General features: G+C 43.1%; 1 protein-coding gene across 1 annotated transcript in view; it reads right to left on the bottom strand.

Annotated features, from left to right (window-relative positions):
* Positions 1 to 23086, bottom strand: part of NT5C2 (5'-nucleotidase, cytosolic II) — a 42254-nt gene that overhangs the window by 5452 nt on the left and 13716 nt on the right. Inside the window, exons 3-10 of the mRNA XM_009328433.1 lie at positions 8679 to 8796; positions 7165 to 7260; positions 5758 to 5849; positions 5509 to 5566; positions 4106 to 4199; positions 3033 to 3086; positions 1815 to 1898; positions 1026 to 1067 (exon numbers count right to left, since the gene is read on the bottom strand). Coding sequence (XP_009326708.1) covers positions 1026 to 1067; positions 1815 to 1898; positions 3033 to 3086; positions 4106 to 4199; positions 5509 to 5566; positions 5758 to 5849; positions 7165 to 7260; positions 8679 to 8796 — 638 coding nt within the window. The remainder of the gene's footprint in view (positions 1 to 1025; positions 1068 to 1814; positions 1899 to 3032; positions 3087 to 4105; positions 4200 to 5508; positions 5567 to 5757; positions 5850 to 7164; positions 7261 to 8678; positions 8797 to 23086) is intronic.

Genomic DNA, 23086 nt, shown 5'->3' on the forward strand with positions numbered 1-23086 from the left:
CGATGCTGGTTTGCCAGCACCGTCTCCTAAAGCACTCCCCTTTTGCGGCAAGGCCATCCCAACCCAGCCTAGCAAGTGAGGACTGAGGACGTGGTGCGAGATAGGAGAACTGCACTGAAGATCTGTATCACAGCACAGCTGTCGTGTAAGGAGATGCTGTAAATGACACCGCTGCCACTGTTTCTGAAGGTGACATCCTGCGTAGATCCAGACACATGCAACTTCACGGCTTCAGCCTTACAAAGCCACCCTGGTACATTTGCCAAGAGTGGGAAAATGCCTGGACTCCATTCCACAGAGCACAACTGAATCAAAGCCCTGCCTGAAGGACACTGGGCATTCATGTGCCCTTTCTGCTCCATGCTTCCGCTCTTTCTGAGATCAAGACCACAGCAAGGAGGTTTTTGAGCTATCAGTTGTGGCGATTTTCCATGTTCTGAAAATTTCTCCCTTGGCCGCCTTCTACCTTTAGAGCACAGTATGAAAACACATCTTTTGAAGGTGAGAGAGTCTCCCACTGGGAGATTGAGAAAGCAGTATAAATTCAGCTCATAAGCCTCTCTCCAAAAGTTGCAGGGCTGAGTTTTGACCTCAGAAAACCAGAAAAAGCATGACTAAAATTTTTGGAGTTACCATAGTGAAGGCACAATCAGCCATAAGTGTTTCTGCTGTTTTATAAAACTCTTTCCTTTCCATCAAGGCTTTTTTTAACAACATCCAAAACATTGTGCAAGATTTCTAAGAAACCTGGCTGCAAAATGCCACAGTTAAAATGTGTTATCACTAAAATAATGTTATCATTAACACAGATTATTGTTTGAGACCAGATGATGCCTCTTTTCTCTTTGTTATATTGTATTTGCTTTGATCCCATTCAAATAGGATACAAAACAGCAAATGTATTTTAACCAGATTAAAGCAACTAATCCCATGCAGCCAATGAAGCAGGATTAAAATGCTTTCCAGCTACACAGATAATTAGGCACATCAGTTTCTATTGGAACTGCAGTCTAGCAATCACATACCTTTGGTCCATGTGGAAAGTCAAACAAGTAAGTCATAATTTTCTGAAAGACAGAAAGAAAGTATTCAAAGATGCATTTTTAAACATACATTTGTGTCGTTCATAAAAGCATACTTTTCTGCTTTTATCTTTTCAGGTTACAGAACTTTATTTTCAGGATTTACACGAAAGTCAGCATAAGATTTGGAGACAAAATGAATGGATGGAATTTAAAGTGACAGGAATTAAATCAGCAATTTTTATAATCGAAGAACACATTTGCCTCAGAAATCTGCACACTGCTTCAGGTATATCTTGCAATGCTTTAAAATGGCATATAAATCTTTGGATTAGCAGTGTCGCAACATCCTGACATTTACCTGGAGTTGAAGTAACCTCGTTTATTCCTACAGCACAGCAGACAGCCCTTTCTGGCTCTTAAACCTCTCCAGGACCATGGCTTTGGTGACCTGCCTGTTCTCAGACTATCTCACTTGAAAGGGAAGTTCTGCATTTTAAAGGATGCTGAAATCTAAAATGAGCATCGCTTTCTCTTTCAGCCTTTTAATTGCTGAGGAACTGAGTGAGGCACAGAGGGACTTAAGCCAGGCCCATACTAGGTCAGTAGCAGAACCAGAACTACAAAAGATGACTCAAGACCTAATCTGCATTCACCACTAAACCATCCTACCCTAGCTTAGAAAACACCCGATTCTCCACCAGAAGATGTCCTACTAAAACCCATACAAATGAATGGCCAGCTTTTGCTTATTCCATTAGATACCAACACAACAATTCAAGCAGCACTTACGTCTGTGTATTTATAGTCGCTGTTTGTGACGAGAAACACCTTCCCAACTTCATTCATGCGGCTGAGCAGCAGTGGCAGCTTCCCCTGAAAGCCAAGGGACAAGTCACACACAAAAGTTACAGACATTCATCATGGGCAAAACACTCTCAACTATGATCCCACCAGACAAAACAAAGCAAACCAAACCATTGAGCAAGCAAACTCACGTGTTTTGCACTGGCCAGAGCCAGGAAAGCTGCTGGTCCGTCCACGTTAACACCTCTCCAGAGCACAGGCCAGGGGAGGAAGGCGAGGGGGAAGGGCTCAGCAGAGCTGCGGTGCCTTTGGCAGGCACCCTGTGCTGCTCCCACTGACCTGCTCCATGCCAGGCACGCTAGAGCAGCTCCTCCAGCTCCAAGTCCATTCCCGAAATGGGCCCAGAGGCAGGTGAAATCTGAGCTCACACGAGCCACAAGTTGGAGCGCATTATAATTCCAACCTCAAATTAGGGAGAATTTATTCCTGGGGCTATTTTTATTGAATCATAAATCTCAGTCCATTGCCAGAGTAGCTGATTACCTCACAGAACGGTTTCCTAAGAATTTTGCAGGCATGTAACTACAAACAAGGTTAACTGCTTTAAAGTGATACTCTACCACAGAGCTCACCTAAACTAAAGAATAATTACACTGTAAGTGGTCCAGAGGGGCCCACTGGAGCTTGCTCAATTAGATGTGCTGAACACACATTTTGGGGCTATCAAGAGATGGGACATTGGTGAGTCTTTCGGGATCTTTCCCTCAGTCTGTCATGGTTAAACACGTGTAACATTTTTGCTGGATGGCTAAGGAATACTTCTGTCTAAAAAGATGCTCATCTGTTACTTTTTAAAAAGAGGTCTGCTTGGGCAGAGAAAACGTGGGCAGGGAACACAGTTGCTTTCAACACCAAAAGAAACAACACGAGCCTTGCCAGTGCATTCACCTGTGTCCCGTGATAACATTTCCTCTAGCTTTTATATTTCACGTAAAAAACATGCACGTGAATACGAAATCACGTGGATCACTGGCTCAGAATAAAGGCTGCGTCCGAACTTTCCACTTTGTCTTCGGTTATTACAATAGAAATCACAGTGTTATCTGTTTTGTGATTTAGTAAAGCAAATCAGCATGTTTATTTCTTGCCTGCTTACTCAGTACAGATTGTCACGTAGCACAAGTAAAGTAACTTCACACTTACATCTTTCACCACATACTTTTCCAGATTCTCAAGGGTCTTTTCCTTGAGCGATCCCTGAAATAGAAACAACAGAACCCAGTAAGGTAATGGAAACTTATGATGTAAGAGACATCAAAGTAATGCCAACTTTCACACTTTAAAATGCTGTGAAAGTACAAACCAGGGCGAATCTGAACCAGTGACTCTAGAGATGAGAGGCTTTGAGTAGCAGGGACCATCACAAACTCTGTGATCCATCGATTCCCTCACCATGGTAAATAATCCACTTCAACAGCATTTTAACCCTTTCAGAAGGGAATACAATAGAAACAAACAAAAAATAGATTTGCCATACCAAACAAGACAGTCAACGACCTGTCTCCAACACTGACCATAATGCTTTACTCAAAGGCCAACTCCAACATGTATCACACAACACTGCATAAGGAAAGAAAAATAGATTCCTGACTTCTGCATGGCTAAGAGGACCACTACAAGTACAACTGTGAGCAGAGTTCTCCTGTGATGGTTCTCCATCCCACCCCAACAGACCTCTTGAATGAGGAAGAACAAGAAAATCAGGTCTTTAACCAGATGTTGATGCTCACAAAATTATATTCTAAATTTGTACACAAGTGTGTGAAAAAGATGAACTGCCTCTCCTCTCTAAATAGAGAAGAGCTGATGTATTTCTCTGTTTAATGCAGGTACTTTTCAGACAACATAAGATAGTACCAATGTAAACCATTTACAGTAAAATGCCATTTTAATAATTAGGACAATGTACTAGTTGTGGACTGTAAGTGCAAATACCCTCATGGCACCACATTCTAAACCCCATGAATTACAGTACAGAAATGGAATCTGGGCACAATAAAAAGGAATAGGAAGTCAAGACAGATATGTTCCAGTACTAGGAGGGCAGTCGAGGTCTTGACTTACTCACATACAACTGCAATTTACTATTTGCTCACTAGGCGGCAAAGCAGGGGTCTTGCCCAAAAGTGGAATATCACATCTTAACTCATGGGTTACAAACCAGTCCCTCTAACTCAGTTACAACTACAGACGTCCCAAGGAGTTCTTGCAATCACCTTGTAATGAACCCAGTCAACAGCATCTCTGACATCCTGGAACATGCTCCTGAAGGACATGAAGAGGTCTCCATCTTTAAACCCCGTTTCACAGCTGTAAGGAGAAAGAAGAGAGACTGTAGTGGCCAATCGCAGCAGGTAAGAAACATGTCAAGGAGAGAGACAGTTCAAAATGTTGTTTGGAGCTTGTTTTCATCTTACCATAATGGTTTCTTATTTACTACTTTATCGCAGCTCAGACTTGAAACAAGGCTACAACCAGAGTTTAACAGGATCTGTGTGTTACCCAAGAACGTTTGTTTAAAATTTTAGGATGTGAGTTCCTAACTACAGGCCTGTGCCTCCATAGCAGTACTCCAGCTTTCTGTGACTGCAACTCTTATTTCTCCCCCACAGTACTACAAGAAGGAAAAAAGACTGGGACTTTGCAGTTTGCAGCATTTTACAGAAGATGAATGGTACTGAGAAAGTAAGCAGAGTGCTGCTGTTTCTCCCTCTTTCCAAAACTAAAGAAGGGGGTGCCATGGAAATCAACTAAATGTAATGCTGCTGAGAGGAGGAACTATTTCTATGTTGAACAGTTAAGAGTTAACATGAGAAATTTCCTCTACAAGATACTGTGGAGGTATCTTTGAGACACCCATGAGAGTTTGAATCAGAAGAAATCAAGGAGGATTAACCAGAGCTGTATTTATTACGGCAGCAATCATCACACCTGTCCTGAGAAAGGATGCTTCACCTGATGGATTTTCGGCATAAACAGTTCCTCTGCTCCCAGGTAAAATCCCATTAAACCTTTGCCTTCCACTCACATGATATGCAAAGATGACCCATCACATGAGTCAGCAACACAGCAGCATTCACATTTGCCAGTTCAAACCGCAGCTTGTTTTTATGCTTATACATATTTGAAAGCTAGGTAAACACTCATGCTGCACAAACAGCCTTTTACACCACACTGTGCCTGAGCGTTTCACCTTTAAGTGAACAAAGTCCTCGATTATGACATGAGGGACTTGTGGTAACTGGCTGAGGAAATTTAGCCTTTCAGTTACCAGTTCAAACATGGCTCCAATGGACACGGGTTCAAAATGAGCTGTCTGGTGCCTGTAATCACCCTGTAATAAGTGTGTGGTCTTAGAAGATGGCCCAAATACCAGTGTCAGTCAGTACGGTGATACCGATATACTCTGTGAAGGAAACCCTCATAACCAGTCTCTGCTGTATCTCGTCACCACTAAATTCTCTTAACATCAGAAGAGTAAGAGGCCTGAACTTTTCCCCACCAAAACCACTTGAGGCGCCTCCACTGATATTAAGAACAGCTCCATCTGTGCTGTATTGCTCTTTAGAATAACAATCTTACTCTACCATCAGCACCTTGAACCAGAGGGAATACATACCTAGTGTACCGGTCACAGTTAGTGAAGAAATCCACTAGGCAAGCCAATAGGTAGGTCTCTGCAAAGAAACAAAGCAAGATTTTAAAACAAGGATAACATAATACAGCCAGCTAACTTTAGGCCCTGTGCCCAAAAGAAGAAAGTTCATGTAAAAAAAACAAAAACAGATAAGTACAGTATGACATTAGCAAAGCCTTACTGGCTTCAAAGGCACAGAAACAGGCCTGTGTTGGCTCACATTAGACTCACCTGGTAGATTGAATAACGTGTTCAGAATGTAAAACCTATCTGTGTCATCCCTCTGAATAAATTTATTTGGATATTGATCCCGTGTTTCAGGCCTGAGAATAGATAAGGTAGAGAAGAATGAAACCATAAAAAATAATGAGGATAAAATGAGCTGACCTGCAAAATATAGTTGTAGTGGGGTCCATTACCTAGAGTCTGTTGTGCTTTAATCAACACCCAGCTTTCCCACATGCACTAGCGGTGCAAGAGCAAACTGCATCCATCGGCGTTCCCTTCATTGTGCTGGCTCTGGCAGAGCCGGGCTGAGTCAGCAAACTGAGCAGGGCCCACACAGGGAAACAGAGTGGTTGAGAGTCCACAACTCGACCTTAAACCCCATGCTGTTGGCTATGAGAATGCCTTAAATCATCTGCACTTTCATTGTTTGCTTATCTTACACTTTCCCCCACTTTCCAAGTATTGCTTTACACTCCCCCGAGCAGCTTTCAGCAGGGGAGTGCATGGTTGTGCTGCGGGAGGCTTGCCTGGGGCCCTCTGCAATTAATCAGCAGGGTGGTGATGACTAAAGTCATTTAATTATTCTGGTTTCCTTCATTTCTGGAGCTTCTGAAGATCACCTCTGCCTCAAAGAGGAACTTTAGTGCATATATAAGGGCTTTTTCTAAATTTTGGCTTCCTGATGCAAGGACTTACAGGCCTGCAATGACAAGGCTTGTCATCTCGGGAGCCCTGAGCTGGCCTGCGCTTGCCTTCCATCCACTCTCACAGCAAGGATACGAGGGGGGATTTGCTGGGACACATCAGGCATGTAGCACTGCAGTCCCCTCTGCTTCCTAAAGCACCTTCTCTGGGGCAAGAGAAACACAAGCAGCCAAGGAAGGCTGCAGGAAATGGCATACAGTGCCTCACTCCTGACACCCTCAAAGGTCAGAAACACAAAGAGGTAGAGCAAGCTTGTTCCTTCCCCAAGCCAGCTCATGCCCTCGAACTTCCTTAGCAATGACTGTGGAGTTAACAGTCTCACGGGGCACAGGTCCTCTCTGCTCCCAGCAGTCCTCACACAATGGCTTTGTCTTAACTGACAAGCTGCTGATGTTAAACCGTGCCAGGACAGGTGAACAGCCCCTGGATTATCCCATCAACCCCTTCCCACAGCACACTTTCTTCTATTCCCAGCACACTACAGATGCACCTGTGCCAGCACGGACCTTTCCTCTATAAACACCCTGGGCTGTTGCTGTGTCTGGGACCCTCAACGTATCCCCAGTCAATCCTGGAGCTGTAGGAACAGCAATACAGCATCTGCTGTTAGTGGAGTCCCTGCGACTCCTTATACAATGGGTGCCCTGAGGATCAGTGACACAAAAGAGCATAAGTCAAAAAGAACAGCCAAGAGTCAGCACTCACCCTCTGAGGAAATTAAAGCCATGTGCACACACTAGGAGGTTCCCATAGGCATCAACTTTCAACAGGTTTCCATAGTGGGTATCAAACACCAGGCCTCTGTTAAGAAAGCGATTGAAGATATTAAGAAACGAGTGTATTAAGCGGTGACCATTTCAATAGCAGTTCTTTCCAAATCAGCTCTAGAACAGCTTGCTCACTTGGCGTGGGGCATCAGAACAGAGTTGTTATTATGCAGGTGGGGTCCCTACTGTCCCTTTTACCTGGCTGCAGGTGAGCAATAAGAGCCCTGCATTGCCAGGTGAAAGGTACAGCTGATCTGCTTTCCATAGACTTGAAAATGGAACCGTTTAACCTGGCAGAGGCTTAGCTATGCACATACCAGGGAAGACGTGGGCCTCTTCCACAGGGTCACAAATCTGACACCTGCTTTTGTGGTTACCTGACAGCCCTGCTGGGCTGCAAGGAAGAGCGAGGTGTGATAGAGGAATTTCTCCCCTCGTTTTCATCACTCTGTCACAGACAGAGCCAGATGGGGCATGTTAACTATTGCACAAAATGCTTTGGACAGTCCCGGTTCCAACTCCAGCAAAACTTTGTCTCAGTTATCTAGTAGCTTGCATCTGGAGAACGCAGCCTTCCCACAGAGACGTCCCTTCTGTCCCATCCCTGGGATGAAGGCAGTGGATTTAATGGAGTTTTCATCACAGGTTTGTGAAGGGCTACTGCCTCATTACAGGCATGGGCACACCCAGCAACAGTCTCGGTGTAAAACACGCTGAGAGGAGGGAAGGAAGAAGGCTGCCAGACTGAAAACTGGAACAACAAGCCAACAGACAGACCCTCTGGTCCAGTCTTTTGTAAAGAAGCTCCAAAGGAGTCAAAAAAGCAAAATCCAGCAAAGGCACAAGTGGAAATAACTTAAAGGCGCAAAGTTAGATCAAAAGCCTTGTTTAAAGCAAGCAATGTCCTTTTTATCTCTGCTACCAATAGACAAAATGTACGAATTTAGTAACTTTGCACCATTAACTTTGCTTTTGGCGTTTGATTCATCTAGACAAGTGAATTGGATTGGTCCCACTTTTGTTGTTGTTTACTGTCAGCTTAATTTTCAGGATGTCTCATGCACCAGGACATTATTAATTAAAATCATTAAAGAAAATTGTTCCGAGACATTCTAGCAGCCTCATGGACAGTAACAGCTCCTTCTCCCCTTGATTTTGATTTAACTCCCAACCCAATTGTGTCTCTGCTGTCATTGCTCTGAAAAGTTATTTTTGGACCAAGTTTTCAGCAGGCCTCTTTTCTTGCACATTCCCTCTTTGCATGCATGGATTCCTGTGTGCAAAGGCCCTCCGCATACTGGAGCAGTCTGCTCCCTTCGCCATGACCTGTGGTCAACCACAGGCTTCAGAGGCACAACTCTGAAAACCTGGCCTTACGTGTTGCCTATGAACTTTACAGAACAAATATTCAAGGCCTTGAGCAGGCTGGGTCGGTATCTGTTAGTCATTTACCTGGTAGGGAATGCAGGATCATACACAAAATTGAGCAGCTCATGAGGGTATCCAATGGAAACTAATCTTTCTACGGTCAGGTCAAATCCAAGAGATTCGTATTCAGGGGATTTATACACTGTACCAAGATGAGATTTCAGTTAGAAAATTTGAAAACAGCTAGGGGGTTAAACAAGAAGGCAGTTAAAAGTAATGTACCCATTGACCCTCCTCCCTCCTCCACACCACACATTCTCTTCTTCGCTCCTGCCCTTCGCTGCCTCGGGTCCCCCAGCCCGGAGCCATGGTGGAATTAGCTCATGCTCCAGGACTGCAGCTGAGCAGAGCCGCAGTTCAGGTTTCAGCAGCAGAATGCACCAGATGAAATATCCATCAGTCTATCACAGCTCTCTGCATCAGGAAAAATGTATTTCAAACTGCAGCTCCTCCCCCTGCAGCCCTGTTAGGCAGATGCATGAACTCTCCCTGTTCCACCTGCTCGGGTCGGGTTTTGGTTTGCTGAGTTTTCGCAAAGCTGATGAAGAAACCAATAAATTTTGGGAACACATGTATTCATGGTTAGAAAGCCTGAAATTCATCACTGCTGTGCTACTGTTACTGCTCTGGATACAATCCCAAAGATTAGCATTGTCTCCAGATTTCATCTCAGGGGAATTTATGTTTGCTGCAGACTAAGTTAGCTTGAAGGTAGAGCTGTCAAGTTAACATACGATTTGTTTGTTAATAATACCATATGGTACTGTAAAAATCTGTTAGCTATTACCCTCATGCATCAAAATGCTACTCTTTAAGCAAGCTTACTGTTCTCACATTTCAGAGGAGCTGCTCATCTGTGACACACACCTTAGCTCAATGCAGAAGAAATGGACTTGTTCAACCAAGTCATTCCTACCATCAGGTCTGTCTTCTTCCTGCAAATGACTTTCCCATGTTCTGGAAACGTTACTGCTTAATCAGATCATTAAATTAACATTTAAAAGGAAATCACTGTGTTTCTATGACAGATGGAAATCACCGTGTTTCTCTGACGGTGTGTTTACATTTGCTGCATGTCGCTGTCTTAAATTGGTCCTAAGATGTAACAAGGTCAAATACAACCCTTGACTGCAATGAGGGTTACCATGGGTTCTATGGGCCCAACTGTCTGAAACACTTGAATATTTCAAATTCAGCTGAGTAAAATGCAAAAATGTGCAAATTACACAGTAAGCTTGTTAGAAGACAGATTACTTTTCCCAAGAGAGATCTAGCACATCTGTGGGCCTCACAATATATATTAATACACATTGCCTGTACTGCCCGGGTAATCACCACCGTATATATACTGTGGAATACAGAAACTCAATCCGAGAGGAGAAAACAAATATATAAAATACTACAAAAATACTAAAAAGGCAAGGACTATAGAAGAAACGAGACTGTCAAAAGACTCAGATCATAGTAACCATGACAGAGGGCTCCCATATCTCTTAATAATCTAAAAAGCACCAGAATCCTAAGAGTTAATTTTCCCCATTAAACTAACACCATTAAAAATGTAATAAGCAAACCTGTAATGTTCTTAAACAGATAACTAAAATAAATAAAACAGTTATCAAAATCTTCAAGCATTATTATACCGATGGCAAACATCAGCAACATTCAATGCACGTAGTAGTCTTTTCTGTCCTTTAGGAAAGGAAGGGTTGATTGAGCTATAGATAGAAATAAGCAATCAAAAACTACAGCTGATGAAGAAAGCAGTGACTGACAAGGCAATTCTGGGGAGTGAGCTAGAGTTGGAGGGAGCAAAAGGCAGTTAGGTGATGAACAACATTGTGCGAGTGACACCAGAGCATCATCTGGAAAAAGGAATTTCTCCGATGCAGGACAGTAAAGGCACTTCCCAGGGTAAATGGTAATAAATACACCTGCACAAACTCTCAGATGGTGAAAGCGCTGCAAAGCTCCTCATTATGCGAAGCGGCCTCCAGTCCCCCACTCTGTCCATGAAGCTGCTGCACTACTCCTCATTAGCTTCCTGGGAATTTGACCATGTTACCAACTTATCCATAAAACATCACTCCCAAACAAAACATTTCTCCAAGGAAACCCTGCTCTTTCTGAACCCGCCAACCATGGTGACACTGCCTAGACACAAAGAATCTCAAGGAGCACATTGGCATCTCCTCTGGACAAGCGGAAGTGGTTCATAAACAGCTCCAGCAGAACCTTTCCAGGGAAACTGTAGGGCTTTCTGTTAAACAACCTATGCATCTTGTTAACACTCCACCAGAGAACGGCTGCGGTGGGACATACGGCCAGCTGCTCACAAAATGCCCTCACTCAATTTATTCCTTTCTGTATTTGCCTCTCTGTCTCAGATTTATCACTACAGACCTGCTTTTAACTCTCTGAGTCTAAGGAAACAAGCTGAAGCACCAGTAGGAAAAAGGCTGAAGAACAGGTATCAACCTCAGCCTTTATCGTCCCAAGTCTCTGTTGAGGCAGTACTGCAACAGGATTAATCCGAATGTTTCTTTTGGGGGGGCAGTTATTCCCCTTACCTCTCAAGCTCCAGATTTTGCTTCCTTGACATCTTTGAATAAAACTTAAGTACTAGCTCATTCATGCCTCAGATCCCTTCCCTATTTTTCTGCCACTCCACAATATCCGAAAAATTAGAGCCTTCTCCTTGATAAATGAACTAAACAGAGACATGGGAAATTGGACTCCTGGAAACGGAAAAGGGACAATAAACGGTCTCCAGTTACCATCATACTTACTGTTCAAGACAAACTTTCCTTTAATTAGACACACAGCTGGGAACAGACAGAGCTCACCAAGCCCACCCTGACAGCACCCTACACCACAGCACATGCTGCCTCAATCGGTACGAGCCACAACCCACTGACATTTCTCGTAAGCTGTGCGAATGCCTGTTTCAGTAACATGAGCTTCCGGGCAAAGAAACGATCCACCTCCTTCAGGTCAAGTATGAACAGGCTAACACTGCTCCAACTATGGTAGCACATTTGGGGAAGATACCCCAGTTATATGCATTACCAGATGGAAAAATGTATTTCAATAGTGTACTCAGGGCTGGTTGCTCTCTCTCTCGTATCTTGTTTACTTCAGGCATCCGGGGGGGGAAGAGTAGAGAGGACAGATCAATTTTTTTTTATGCAGCTGCATGATGAAAAAATAGTTTTAAACTTTCCTGGAACATCCCCCTCCCTCATAGCTGGTTGCTGAGACCACAACTGGAGATAATTTGTGTGCCATGGCAATGCCATGAATCCAGCTATTTGCCATGCAGTGTCTCCCATGCATGTCTCCCATGTTCTCTTTCACCCAGCTGAGAAGGGCCCAGTCTTCAAGCATCCCCAACTCTGTGACAGGTGAAGAGGCAGAGCCACGAACCCATTTTCAGAGCATCCTTGCCCAACGCACGCAGGATGACAGTAAAACCAAAGCACATGCTACAACTTATTCTGATTTCTTCTTTTCTTTCTTACTACTTGACGGCCATGTCTCTCCCACCATGCCAAGTCCCTGGCTCCAGACGACCACGTTATTTTAATAGTCCATGTTCCAACACAGGCAAATGCTTCAGCGGCGCGGGGCAATCGGCACCCAGCACTCGTAGATTATGCAACCAGGGTGGAAAGAAAACAACCAAAGGTTTAAAAATAACAGAAGCCAGTTGACAGCATTTCAGCCTCCCCTTAATACCATCACTTGGCTTAACATTATACTATTGAAAGGTAAAAAGCAGTACCCCGGGAGTGAACGTTGCAAGCCTTCAGGTCTGTGATGAGTGCGGGCATCCCTTACACAGTACGTGCTAGGAGGGAAGCCGATCTGGAATGAGCAGGGGTTGTGCAGTAAGGTATGCAATTCTCATGCATTTGTGTGGTTGTTTTTACCTTTGCTGCCAAGACACATACAGTAACAATTTTATAGCCTTCCTGAAAAGGAAAAAAAAGAAAAAAAAAGAAAAAAAAGAAAAAAAAAGAAAAAAAATCTCTACAGAGGCTCCAGCTTATGCAAAATGCTGCTGCCAGGATTTTAACTCACATGAGGCAGATGCAGATTCAGAGTGTCACTCCAGTCTTGACGGAGTTACACTGGGCTCCCCTGTTAAAGAAAAAAATCAGACTGATTTTAAAACTGCAACAGCTCTGTGCCATGTGGGACTGTATCTGCTGGAGCTCTGTCCTCTGGTAAGCTCAGAAGCCGGCCTGGCAGCTATTCCAAATACACTTATAACTGATTTATAGAGGAGACACGGTAATCGTGCATCCTGCAGGCAAAATTCTGTCCTCATATCCACAAAGCAGTCTTAGATCATTAGCTCAGTGATAATTAGGAGGAAGAGGCTACAAGCACATTGCCCAAGTGACACAAACCCTTCGAGTTTCTCTCAGATGCAGAGCAACTGGTTCAAGAAAGGGTCTCGTGTTCTTTTTGGGGCTTTGCCATTATTGTCCATTCCTCAGTCGGTGACAGATTACTCCTTTCAGGGCACTCACTTTCTTTCACACCACAAAATGCCTGCACGTGTCAGCACAGGAGAGTCAGGAGACTGAGTCAGGAGCTACTCTGGGAATCTGAGAAGAGAATTTTGCCCTACATCTGAAGGTGCTCCCAGCGAGAGCCTCGCACATCGCGTCAGTCTGACGTAGCACGTCTAAATTCAATCGTATACTTTAACACGCTTATGCTTGGTCTTTTATGTGCAAAGTATTGCGGGATAAACCGGTACCAAACCTGCACATAGTGATGCACCATATTGCAGTGCACTGCTTTGCAAGCACACACAGTAAGAACACCAGACCTATTCTGCAACTTCCAGGTATGCACAGAGTAATCAGGAGTAACTTTGAGATCCAATTTGCACTAAATACAAAGCTGAATGAGTTTGAATTATGTTGCAAAAAGGACCCACAGAAGTATGCAGACCTCCTGGAAGGCTTCTCCGAAAATAAGTGTTTAAAGCCTGTTTTGTTTCAAAATGAATAGCTGGGGAAGGCTGTAGTGCATGTGATGGCTCTGTTTAAGCTGTGGGGAGGGGAAAGCCTTTCAAGGGCTGCCCATTTCTTTCCTTGTTCCTCCGCCACACACACAAAGATTTCAAATCAGGCAGGGCAGCTTCTCACTGAAGATGTAACATGGCTTCTTCCAGCGCTTGTCGATGCTTCTTACAAGCTAATTGTGGATCACAGGAGAGAAGCAGGAGCTAAAGTTACAATAACCACCCCTTTTTGCGCTGCTTCAGCCATGTCACATTTATGAGATGCATTTGCTGTCTCAAACTGCACACCTGCAAGCCAGTCCTGCCTAGCCATTTTATTTCTGATCACTATGGATTTGGTGCTGGTAAAAGCCCTGAATCGAGAACAGTGGCAACACGCTGATTTCCCACACCACTGAGGCAGCTTTGAGGAAGCAGCTCCTCATCGCCAGCACCCTGGTTTAGGAAGGGAAAGATGAGCTCGGGAGGTTGCTGCAATAACAACAGAAGCCCGCAGAGTGAGCAGCTCCTCTGGGGAGAGAGGCAGGGCGAGGACTACTAAATGATGACCTGAAATCTCATTCACCCCTGCCTCCGGTTTTTCCCTATCTGTCACTCTTTTTTGCCAGTGTGCTCTCCTATGACATCCTAGCATCTCCCGAAGGAGTTTCATACCTTCCATCAGCCAACTCCTTGCCTGCCTTCCCTCCCAGCTGGAAGCCGAGAGCTGCCCAGGGAAAGGTGCTTGCGGTGCCCCCAGAAACACCCCCATATTGGCAGGGGACTTCACGGGAGCAGCTGCTTTCTGCAGCTGGTGCATCGCCTGCTCTGATCTTTTGGGCACATACCGGCTTGACTCCTTCCCCACGCAGGCGCTGAGAGCACTGTGTGCGCTGTGGGCTTCCCCATCCTCGGCCCTGGCCACTGAGAGTCTCTTGGGAATTGAAACACCTTAGTCTACCCACACTGTTTTGGTTGGCAGATGAAACTAATTGGCTTTTGACTTGCAGGTGTTCAGATAAGATCAGTATTTCTCAAACTAGAGGTGATGACCTCCTCCAAAGGGTTGCAAAAAGCTTTAACAAACACTCAATCTTCAGAAATTTTATCTGCTATCTGGGTTCACACAAAGACAAATAAGCCAAAAGGTGGACAGATAATGCAAGGGGTTTAGCCTTTCCTCTGAAGCACAGGAAATGCAGCCCAATTACTTTGTGCTAAGCCTTGAAGAAATGAAAGTAAAATAACTAGAAACAGGTTATTTCAGTTGCTGCTTATCCCCCAGTGAGTAAGGCATGCAAATCAGGCAATTAGGGACATATATGGACAGGTGGGTAGCTAGTATTCAGATTTATATACGTCTCAGGCACAATATGCATAATTAAGCTTGTGCAAATACATTTCTGAAATTACACAAACCTGACTTAAAATGCAGGATCAAAGTGCTGCTCATTTTAAATGTTGATCCATAATCTGAATTGCACCACAAATAAATAATGCAAGTATGTATTAGAAATAGATTTATATCAATGTTGTACTGACGAAAAGTGCTTAGTTAAAGCCTTGAGGACTAAGATCCCCTTTTAGAACCCCATCCCCTACAACAGTACAAGTATCTATGTATCCTGCCTCAACAATGTCTATCAAATGAGATCCTAGACTCGTGTCCCAAAATAGGATAGATCTATCCCCAGAGCTCTCCATTCTGTCAACATCTCCTCTGCACATAGCCCCAAAGCTGGGCATTTAGTGCCAGCTACCGCCAGGATGTCTGTGACAGTCACCCCTCCACGACCAACCAGACCGCTGACCATTTCACGCCAGCACCAAATACTCATTCCCTGGGACTTCTGATCATCCAAACTGCAACTCCAGCTGAGAATCTAGAGGGAAACAGTGAGTGACCAGTCCTGGAGATGTCTGGGACACTGGACTTAATTAAAAAATAAACCCCACTGAAGCAACAATACCAATTAAACACACTAGTAAGTGTTGGGCAGGCATTTCACACACTGCCGTAGTTTGAGGAAAGTTCGTCTCAGCTGTAGGGCCAGATGTCTAAGGATCCCCCGAAGTAACCAGGCAGTGAAGAATGCTATCTGACCTCTATATACTGACCCTCCTTTCAGGGTATCTATTATCTTCATAACCCGTTAAAGAGCAATGCCAATTTTCATCTATAATTAGAAAGGAAGAGGATTTATGCTCTAGAATACCAACAACTTCAGCTTCTGTGTTATGGGGTCTTTTCTAGCCAGAGGAGGTGGTGTCAGGCACTGTCACTGAAACGGTAACGTTTCAAGCTACGCTGCTCTCTATGTTAAAATAATTCATTATTTACACAGGAAGGACTCTGAAATGTCATGTTTGAGTTTCACACCTGGGTGTTAGCTTCCCTTCGGTTTTGACAGCGGAGTCAGACTGCTCAGCTCCGATGGGAGCCCAGACTCACTCCTGGCTTGCACAGCCTGGCAGGGTGCTGCCATTTTGCACTGGAAACACAGCAGAGGATTCTCTTTTCCATGAGAACTGGAAACCCTGCAGAAGTACCTATACTGCGGGAGCCTCCATAAAAACACGCTCAGATGGCTTGGCAATCCCAGGAGCGGGGGGGTAAGCACAAACCTCCAGCTCCCCTTGCCTTGCGTTTCTCTTTCCAAAGACCCACCAGGTGTTACCTCAACTTCTGCCACAGCCGCTGCAGACATTTCACTTCACAGCATCCTCGCCGGACACAAAGGGAAAAACAGACAATCCTGTTTAAAGTCCTGTTTGCATACAGCACTGGTTTCAGTTCATCTCTGCCCACGTAAACACATGCCTGCTATGTGCCTCCCTGTGTGCAGGGCAATGGAGTTGTGCATGTTTGTGCTGTGCTGACCTGGGAGCTCAGTGCCTGTAAACAAACTGACGAAGTGGTAAACGTGCCTAATTGTAACCACAAAAAACCCCAAATGAAACCCATGGGACAACTCATATGTTTTCAATTAGGAATGTGGTGAATCACTGACTTGCCATTTGTTTATGGACTCGGCTGAACTGTGACCATAAAGGATTTGTCTACGGTCAAAACAAGTTGAAAAACAGCCAGGAACAGACCCCACTCCTCTTGACTCTTGGGTTTTGATTTTAACCACTAGACCACAAATAAAAATGCACTGTATTATGCAAAGCAGAACTGTAGTATTTCAGCCTATATTTAAATTGAGTTTTCATAGTACCAAACAAACAAAATGGGTAGCAACAGTATGTTTTGTTTCTTTGAATTCACTCAATTTTTCAATCTGAAATGAGAAGAAACTGCTGCCATATTGATCACAATTTTCATTTACCCAAAGAAACCTTTTCAAACACGGAAGTGTTCTGTGCAGTAAGACAAAGCTGAGCTTTAAGCACACTTCAATATTTAATGTACCTTTTCTATTTCACTAGAAATTATGTATTCGTAGTGGTCAGCAAACAAGACCTTGACAAAACCTCCAGGTGCGTCCCAGGATATTTTCGTATGCTTAACACACAAGCTGCTCTGCCGTGCATGAAGAGCCAGATCTTGCACTAAGCCTCTTGCGGCCACAGATGTTTTTGACAGTAAATCTGATAACAGGAAGCAAGGCAAGAGTCACTAATCATCAGAGAGTTGAATCTTTTGGATCTGAGCTTCAGTGGCTCCCCAGCACCCTTTTCTGACAATGCCAAATACAGGGTTCTGAGTGGAAACCAGCACACACCCATAGAGAAGCAAAAAGGCTCTGCAGTCCCCAACTGCAGCAGTGCCCATAAAGCAGCTATGCACCCACTCTGCAGCCTGAGAGCGATGGAAAATTCCTTACCTCTAATGCTCCTGCAAACATCCCCAAGTGCACAGCACAGCTTTCAGCTCTAAAACCTCTAACCTGGAACTGTATCAGCTCGTATTCTCCCACTCTGCATGCTAAAAGGATCTGTAAAGACAGGATTTGTTGTTGCTTCAAGGACTGACACAGTATTGTATGTTCAGCTTGGCGCTGAATTGCTGGGTCTACACTTCAGGTTGTTTTTAGTGCTGTGTTTCTACTTGTTTTAAAAACAAAAGTGTTGTCAAGTATCATCAGCTTTAACTCTTCCCAAAGCAGGCATATTAGTGCTCTCATTGGTAAATTCCAGATATTTTTAGCTTTCTGCTGCTGCACTTTGTTTGCCTTCGATGTAACAAAGATTTGGGCTGTTTGGATATGCCTCAGAGGCTGGCAAAACAGAGCTTAGTGTTGGAAAGATTTCTTCTGCTGAATAAAAATGCATGGCTTGAGGTAACAACAGCAGCACTGAGGTCACATTTTGCATGTTGAGAGAAGCAATTCAGACAGACTCTGCATTTCAAGGAAGCTTTAGTTTGTCTATTTTAATAGTTGGCATAACATTCCTTTGCACTGGAATAATATTTTAAAGATGACTACACAGTCACCTGTTCTTTTGTAGGAATTTTTTATGGTTTCCCTGACACAAGAGAATCTTTTTTTGTGCTTAACAAGTGGCCTTCACAATTTACCTCTCTCAGATACAGCCCACTGGGAGTCATAATCCCATACTGGAAATATCCCTGCATTTCCATGGAAACAAACTACTGTGCCAAAATATGGGTTTAGCTCTTCATTGAAGACTTCTGAACAGGGAAGAAATAGTTGCATGGGCTTCATGTTCAAACACAATTTGCTAGCATCTAGAAATAAAAAGAAAATTACTTAAAGGTATAGTAGCTATTTATACACTATAACTAAGGCATTATTCAGGTGTATCAGTGTCCAAACAGATCCAGCTTCTTATTCCTCTCCATATTCACCTAAGAGAGTGAGCCTCAAAAGCTACACATTTGTTTAACAGTGTGCACCTGGGCTTATATGTAGCACAAGTGCCAGTGTTGTCAATAAGCCACATACATAAGTTTCTCTGTAGTGTGCTAAAATAAGACATTCACAAAGCAATAGCACACATATGATCTCAGAGTTAAAGCCTTCTGTACTCTCAGCTTTGGTTCCTCCTACAGAGTAAGCTGTTTGCGTCATCACAGGGGTATCTGCAACTTAATAGTACTTCTGTTGTGGTATTAAGATTACTAGATAAGGGGGTCTATTAGAGTGAAAAATACCTCCATATTTCCATCTGTCTGGCAAAGACAAGAACTGGCCGTTGGTATACTAACAGCCTGCTGACCCAGCTTGGTGTTATTCTCATGTTTTTAAGAGCAAGAAAACAGAATATAGCAGCTTTTGAAATTATCCTTACACTGTGAAGACTTGTCCTTTCAGCAGCTTCTAACACTCTGGATTCTTCAAAAATCCACGGAGAGCAGATTAGCAGTGTGTCAGATGGTGATTTACTGGGACAGAGCAAGCAACACATGCTTTCTCCACTCCTCATTCCCAATGCCAGCATGTGAGATCCCACAGCTCCAGACCTCGGCTTGCTCATTACACAGCTTTAAATGGTCAAACTCCGAAGAGCAGCAACACAAAGAGAGCAGGAACAATAGTCACTCAAGCACTGCACTGGTATTTGAAAAAACATCCAACTCAAAGCATACTAGGAACAATTTAGCTTCTCCATCTGCCTTTAACTTCAAAACACTAATGGCTAAACCAGCCTCTGAAATCTGCAAAATCTGCACCTGTTAAACTGGAAACATGCAAATGTGAAAACGCAGACAGCAGATGTGCAGTAGTCAAGGCATCTCTCATTTTTTGATAGGACAGTTTGAAGCTACTGTTGTCACATTTACCAATTCCCTTCTCTAGCCACCATACTATTTCTGTATGACACAAAGAATTGTATTATCCACAGAACTGGGAAAAAAGCAAAACTGCTTAGTACCTCCCCAAAAAAGCCTCAAAGCCTGTAGTCCTTACATCATGATGAAACTGAACACAAACCTTTAACCTAAGCAGGAGAGCCTCGTTAGAACATTTGTATTGGGAGTCCAGTACCAATAAACATACAATAACAGTATCTGAACAGAACAAATACTTCTTTGCAGTTGTTTACATTACAAGCTCAGCAGCTTTTTTAAGTATTCAGTTCAATCTTTCATGTATAAAACTCCCACATTTATCCTTTGTTTTTCATCTGTGCAATCCAGAAATTTTTTATATAAGGTACAAATTCATTAGTCCCATTTCTCAGTTGTGGAAACTGAAACACAGAAAACTGATACAACTCAGCTACAGTAAAAATACTAGATCGATTGAAGAACCAGTTCTCAATTCAGCTGCCACCTTTTCTCCCAGATCACACGCAGCAACAAGCCAATTCTACCTTCTGGTTGAGTATATCTTTTCCAGAGTCAACAGGTAAAGAAAAACATTTCAAAAACAAGATGTGGGTGTGAAAAATTTCCCTCTCCTCCAAACTGCAAGGATGGCTTAGACACAAACGCCTACTTGAGGAAGGGGCAAAACCTGTTTATGCATGTTGCACTTTGGAGTAAGTTGGGAAAGACTAAAGCTGTCTTTCCCATGTCTTTTCCCATGTGATGAGAAGGGAAATGCTACAGCTGAAAGCATAAGCAATTTTGCAATAAAATCTTCGCAGTGCACCAAATCTTGCCATTAAGTTGGCAATGTTTCCAGGACACAAGCTATATTATGTTGTATTAATCATATTTGCACACAATAAAACCAGTATTTTTCAAGCCTCATTTCCCTTTCTTTTTTACTGAAACAGTTTTCAGCAGCCAATGATTATTTTATTATTGATTTCTAGAGAACGTGGAAGCAGCAGTGATTTAAGTACAGGAAAAGCATTCCAAATGAAAGCATCCTGCCTGCTGATATTACATCTTATCTACCTCAGAGATAGAAGATAAAACTTTCAACAAGGCTGTAACTTTTGGAGAACGAGAGTAGTCACAGAGGAATCTTTTCAAGCACAATTGAGTTTGTAATTCTTACTAATTCCCTCTCCATCTGCCAACGGCCCAGTGTGAAATTACAGCCAGTTTGAGAACCCCATTGCTTTAGCCCTGCTCCTGTCAAGGGACATCTATCCATCACCTCATTGTGCAACCTGTCCCATTTAAGACCTAGTAATGCCAAGGCCTCCTGCATTACTTGGATCCAGACCTACTAATTACAAGTGTAGCTCACACTGAGAAGGAAGCAGCCAAATAAAATGCTGTGTGAAACCAATCTCTGCTGCATTTCCAACGGGCACCACCAACTCCTAGTCTCGGGTGAGTGTTGCAGTGAAGACTTTCTACTCACACACCTTTATCTTTCTTCCTGCAGTTTGCAGTAAACACAAAACAGAGAAGGCTGTGATTCTTTTGGATTACATGCAACATTTTCCTTTACCAAAGCATGAGCAGTTTTGACAGTACTAGTAAAACAGGAAGGCAGACCAGAATTGTTACTGACTACTGGTCTTCTAGCCAGTCAGGATGAATAAGCAGAGATGAATCATTCGGATAATAAAAGAAACTGCTATTTAGCAAACAAAAATGCACTACAAAAGGACCCTCAAATATCTCTAACTTAAGGATTTAAACAGGAATTTTTCAAAAATTCTTAGTTCTGCCCTGACAGCAAATGCAGCCCTTCGCAGGTATTTGCAGATCCTGGTGTAACACCGTCACTTTCCAAGGAGCAAGGGAACCCTGGGGAATCGGCACGGGCCTCGCTCCCTGGCTGGCAGGCAGCAAGGTCAGCGGCAGAGAACGAAGGGCTGCTGGGGTGACGGCTGCATAACATCACAGAAACTTGTCTTAACTTCTGCTAACAGCAAGGGCTGAAATAGCTGATGACTCTTGCTTGCGTCAAGCCCTCCAAGATTTTAAGCAGAAACTATTTAACTATGCACACAAACCAGTCAAACCCTGCCGTTCTTCCTGCTCCTTCGACTTTCCTCCCAATAACATCTAGCTTAAAAGAAACATTCTTTTATGTACTAAATGTGATTCACTAACACAAGCGAACCAAATGGATTGAATAGGAAGGGGACAGTCAGCTTCATATACAACACAGATTTCTGAGCCTCTAGTATTGGTGTATCCAGCACATAAACCTAGGGAGAGACTTGGAAGTTTCCATACATGTAGGAGATCTTATTCACCCCATGAGGATGCAACAGCAATCCTTGATGGGAAAACAAGGAATCTAAAACCTGTGAGAGTTATTTCAATTTGCTTTTATTTTAATTTGAGCTCCCAGCAGTCAAATTAATTCTAGCTGTAATCACAGTGGCTACAAATTCAGCAATTTAATGTTCATAATTTCTCAGAAGAGAAGGCTAAAACCTTCAGGCTCTTTTCTTCAAGACAAAAAGGTTTGTTTGCCCATTAGCAGTATTTCTCAACCCTATGCAAGGAAAGAGACAAACACAATGAGAGAACATAGACGTTATTAACAAGAATTCAAAGTTTAACCTAATTTTGACTTGAAAGCAAACAATCACTGTGGCAATGCTATATCAGACAGCCTTGGATTTTTTCAATTCTGTGTTAAGTGGTTCTTTAATTTAATAAGGCTAAGAAATACTACCCTATAAAACAATGCATGAAATCGTATTTTATGTGCAATGTAACACGATGATACTAAAAATGCTGTCAGTTGGCAAGCTGACATTCTCAGTCATGCTAGCAATACAACACATGATCACTGCAGTATGCGTGTAGTAGCTGGTACAATATACCTCAAAATGGAAATGCCACGTCCCTACCAAAATTAGATTCTTCTAGACAGAAAACAGCATTATTGTAAGTAGGTTTGTGTCCTTAAACTCATGAAGTACAAGAACAAAACTGTCTCAAGCTTCTAAAGTTCAAAATAAGTCAAGCGATTATGATTTCTCTGGTACTGAACCACCTCCTAATCAAGACTTTTGGTGCTACCAGTGGCCACTGATTTGGGAAGAAGGAAGAGAGAAGAGTGACAATGTGTTTTCTTTTACTGACACCACAGCCTCCTCTTCACAAGACAGGTAATTCAAGGTGTTCCAAAATAATAATTCTTCTGAGATGTCAAAGTGTATGACTGTCAGCTATGGGATGAATGTCATCAGTTTATTTCTGATGTGAAAGTTCATGACAGAGAGTGGGGAAAGGACGTGGCATATAGTTTTTGGCAGGATCAATGGCTCTGACTGCCTTCAATCATTTAATATGAAGATTGTGCCTGGAATATTTTTAAACAACTTTACAGAAAAGTGACTTAGCAATATCTGAAAGTAAAAATGCAGAAAACTAGATAAGGAGCTGATGACGCTGGAGGTGCTTCCGTTCTTCTTCCTTGGTCTATTTACATATCTTGAATGGTCTCCAAAAGGCTTCTGCTCAGCATGCACCATCTGGTATGCAGATACCAGTTCCAGATGTTAAATTACAGATAAACTAGCCTTTTACATTGTTTTTTCTTTTTTAATCTAGACAGTAGCATGTCCATGTGAA

This window comes from Pygoscelis adeliae, unplaced genomic scaffold, assembly GCF_000699105.1.
Source record: "Pygoscelis adeliae isolate BGI_AS28 unplaced genomic scaffold, ASM69910v1 Scaffold317, whole genome shotgun sequence".
NCBI classification, from domain to species: Eukaryota; Metazoa; Chordata; class Aves; order Sphenisciformes; family Spheniscidae; genus Pygoscelis; species Pygoscelis adeliae.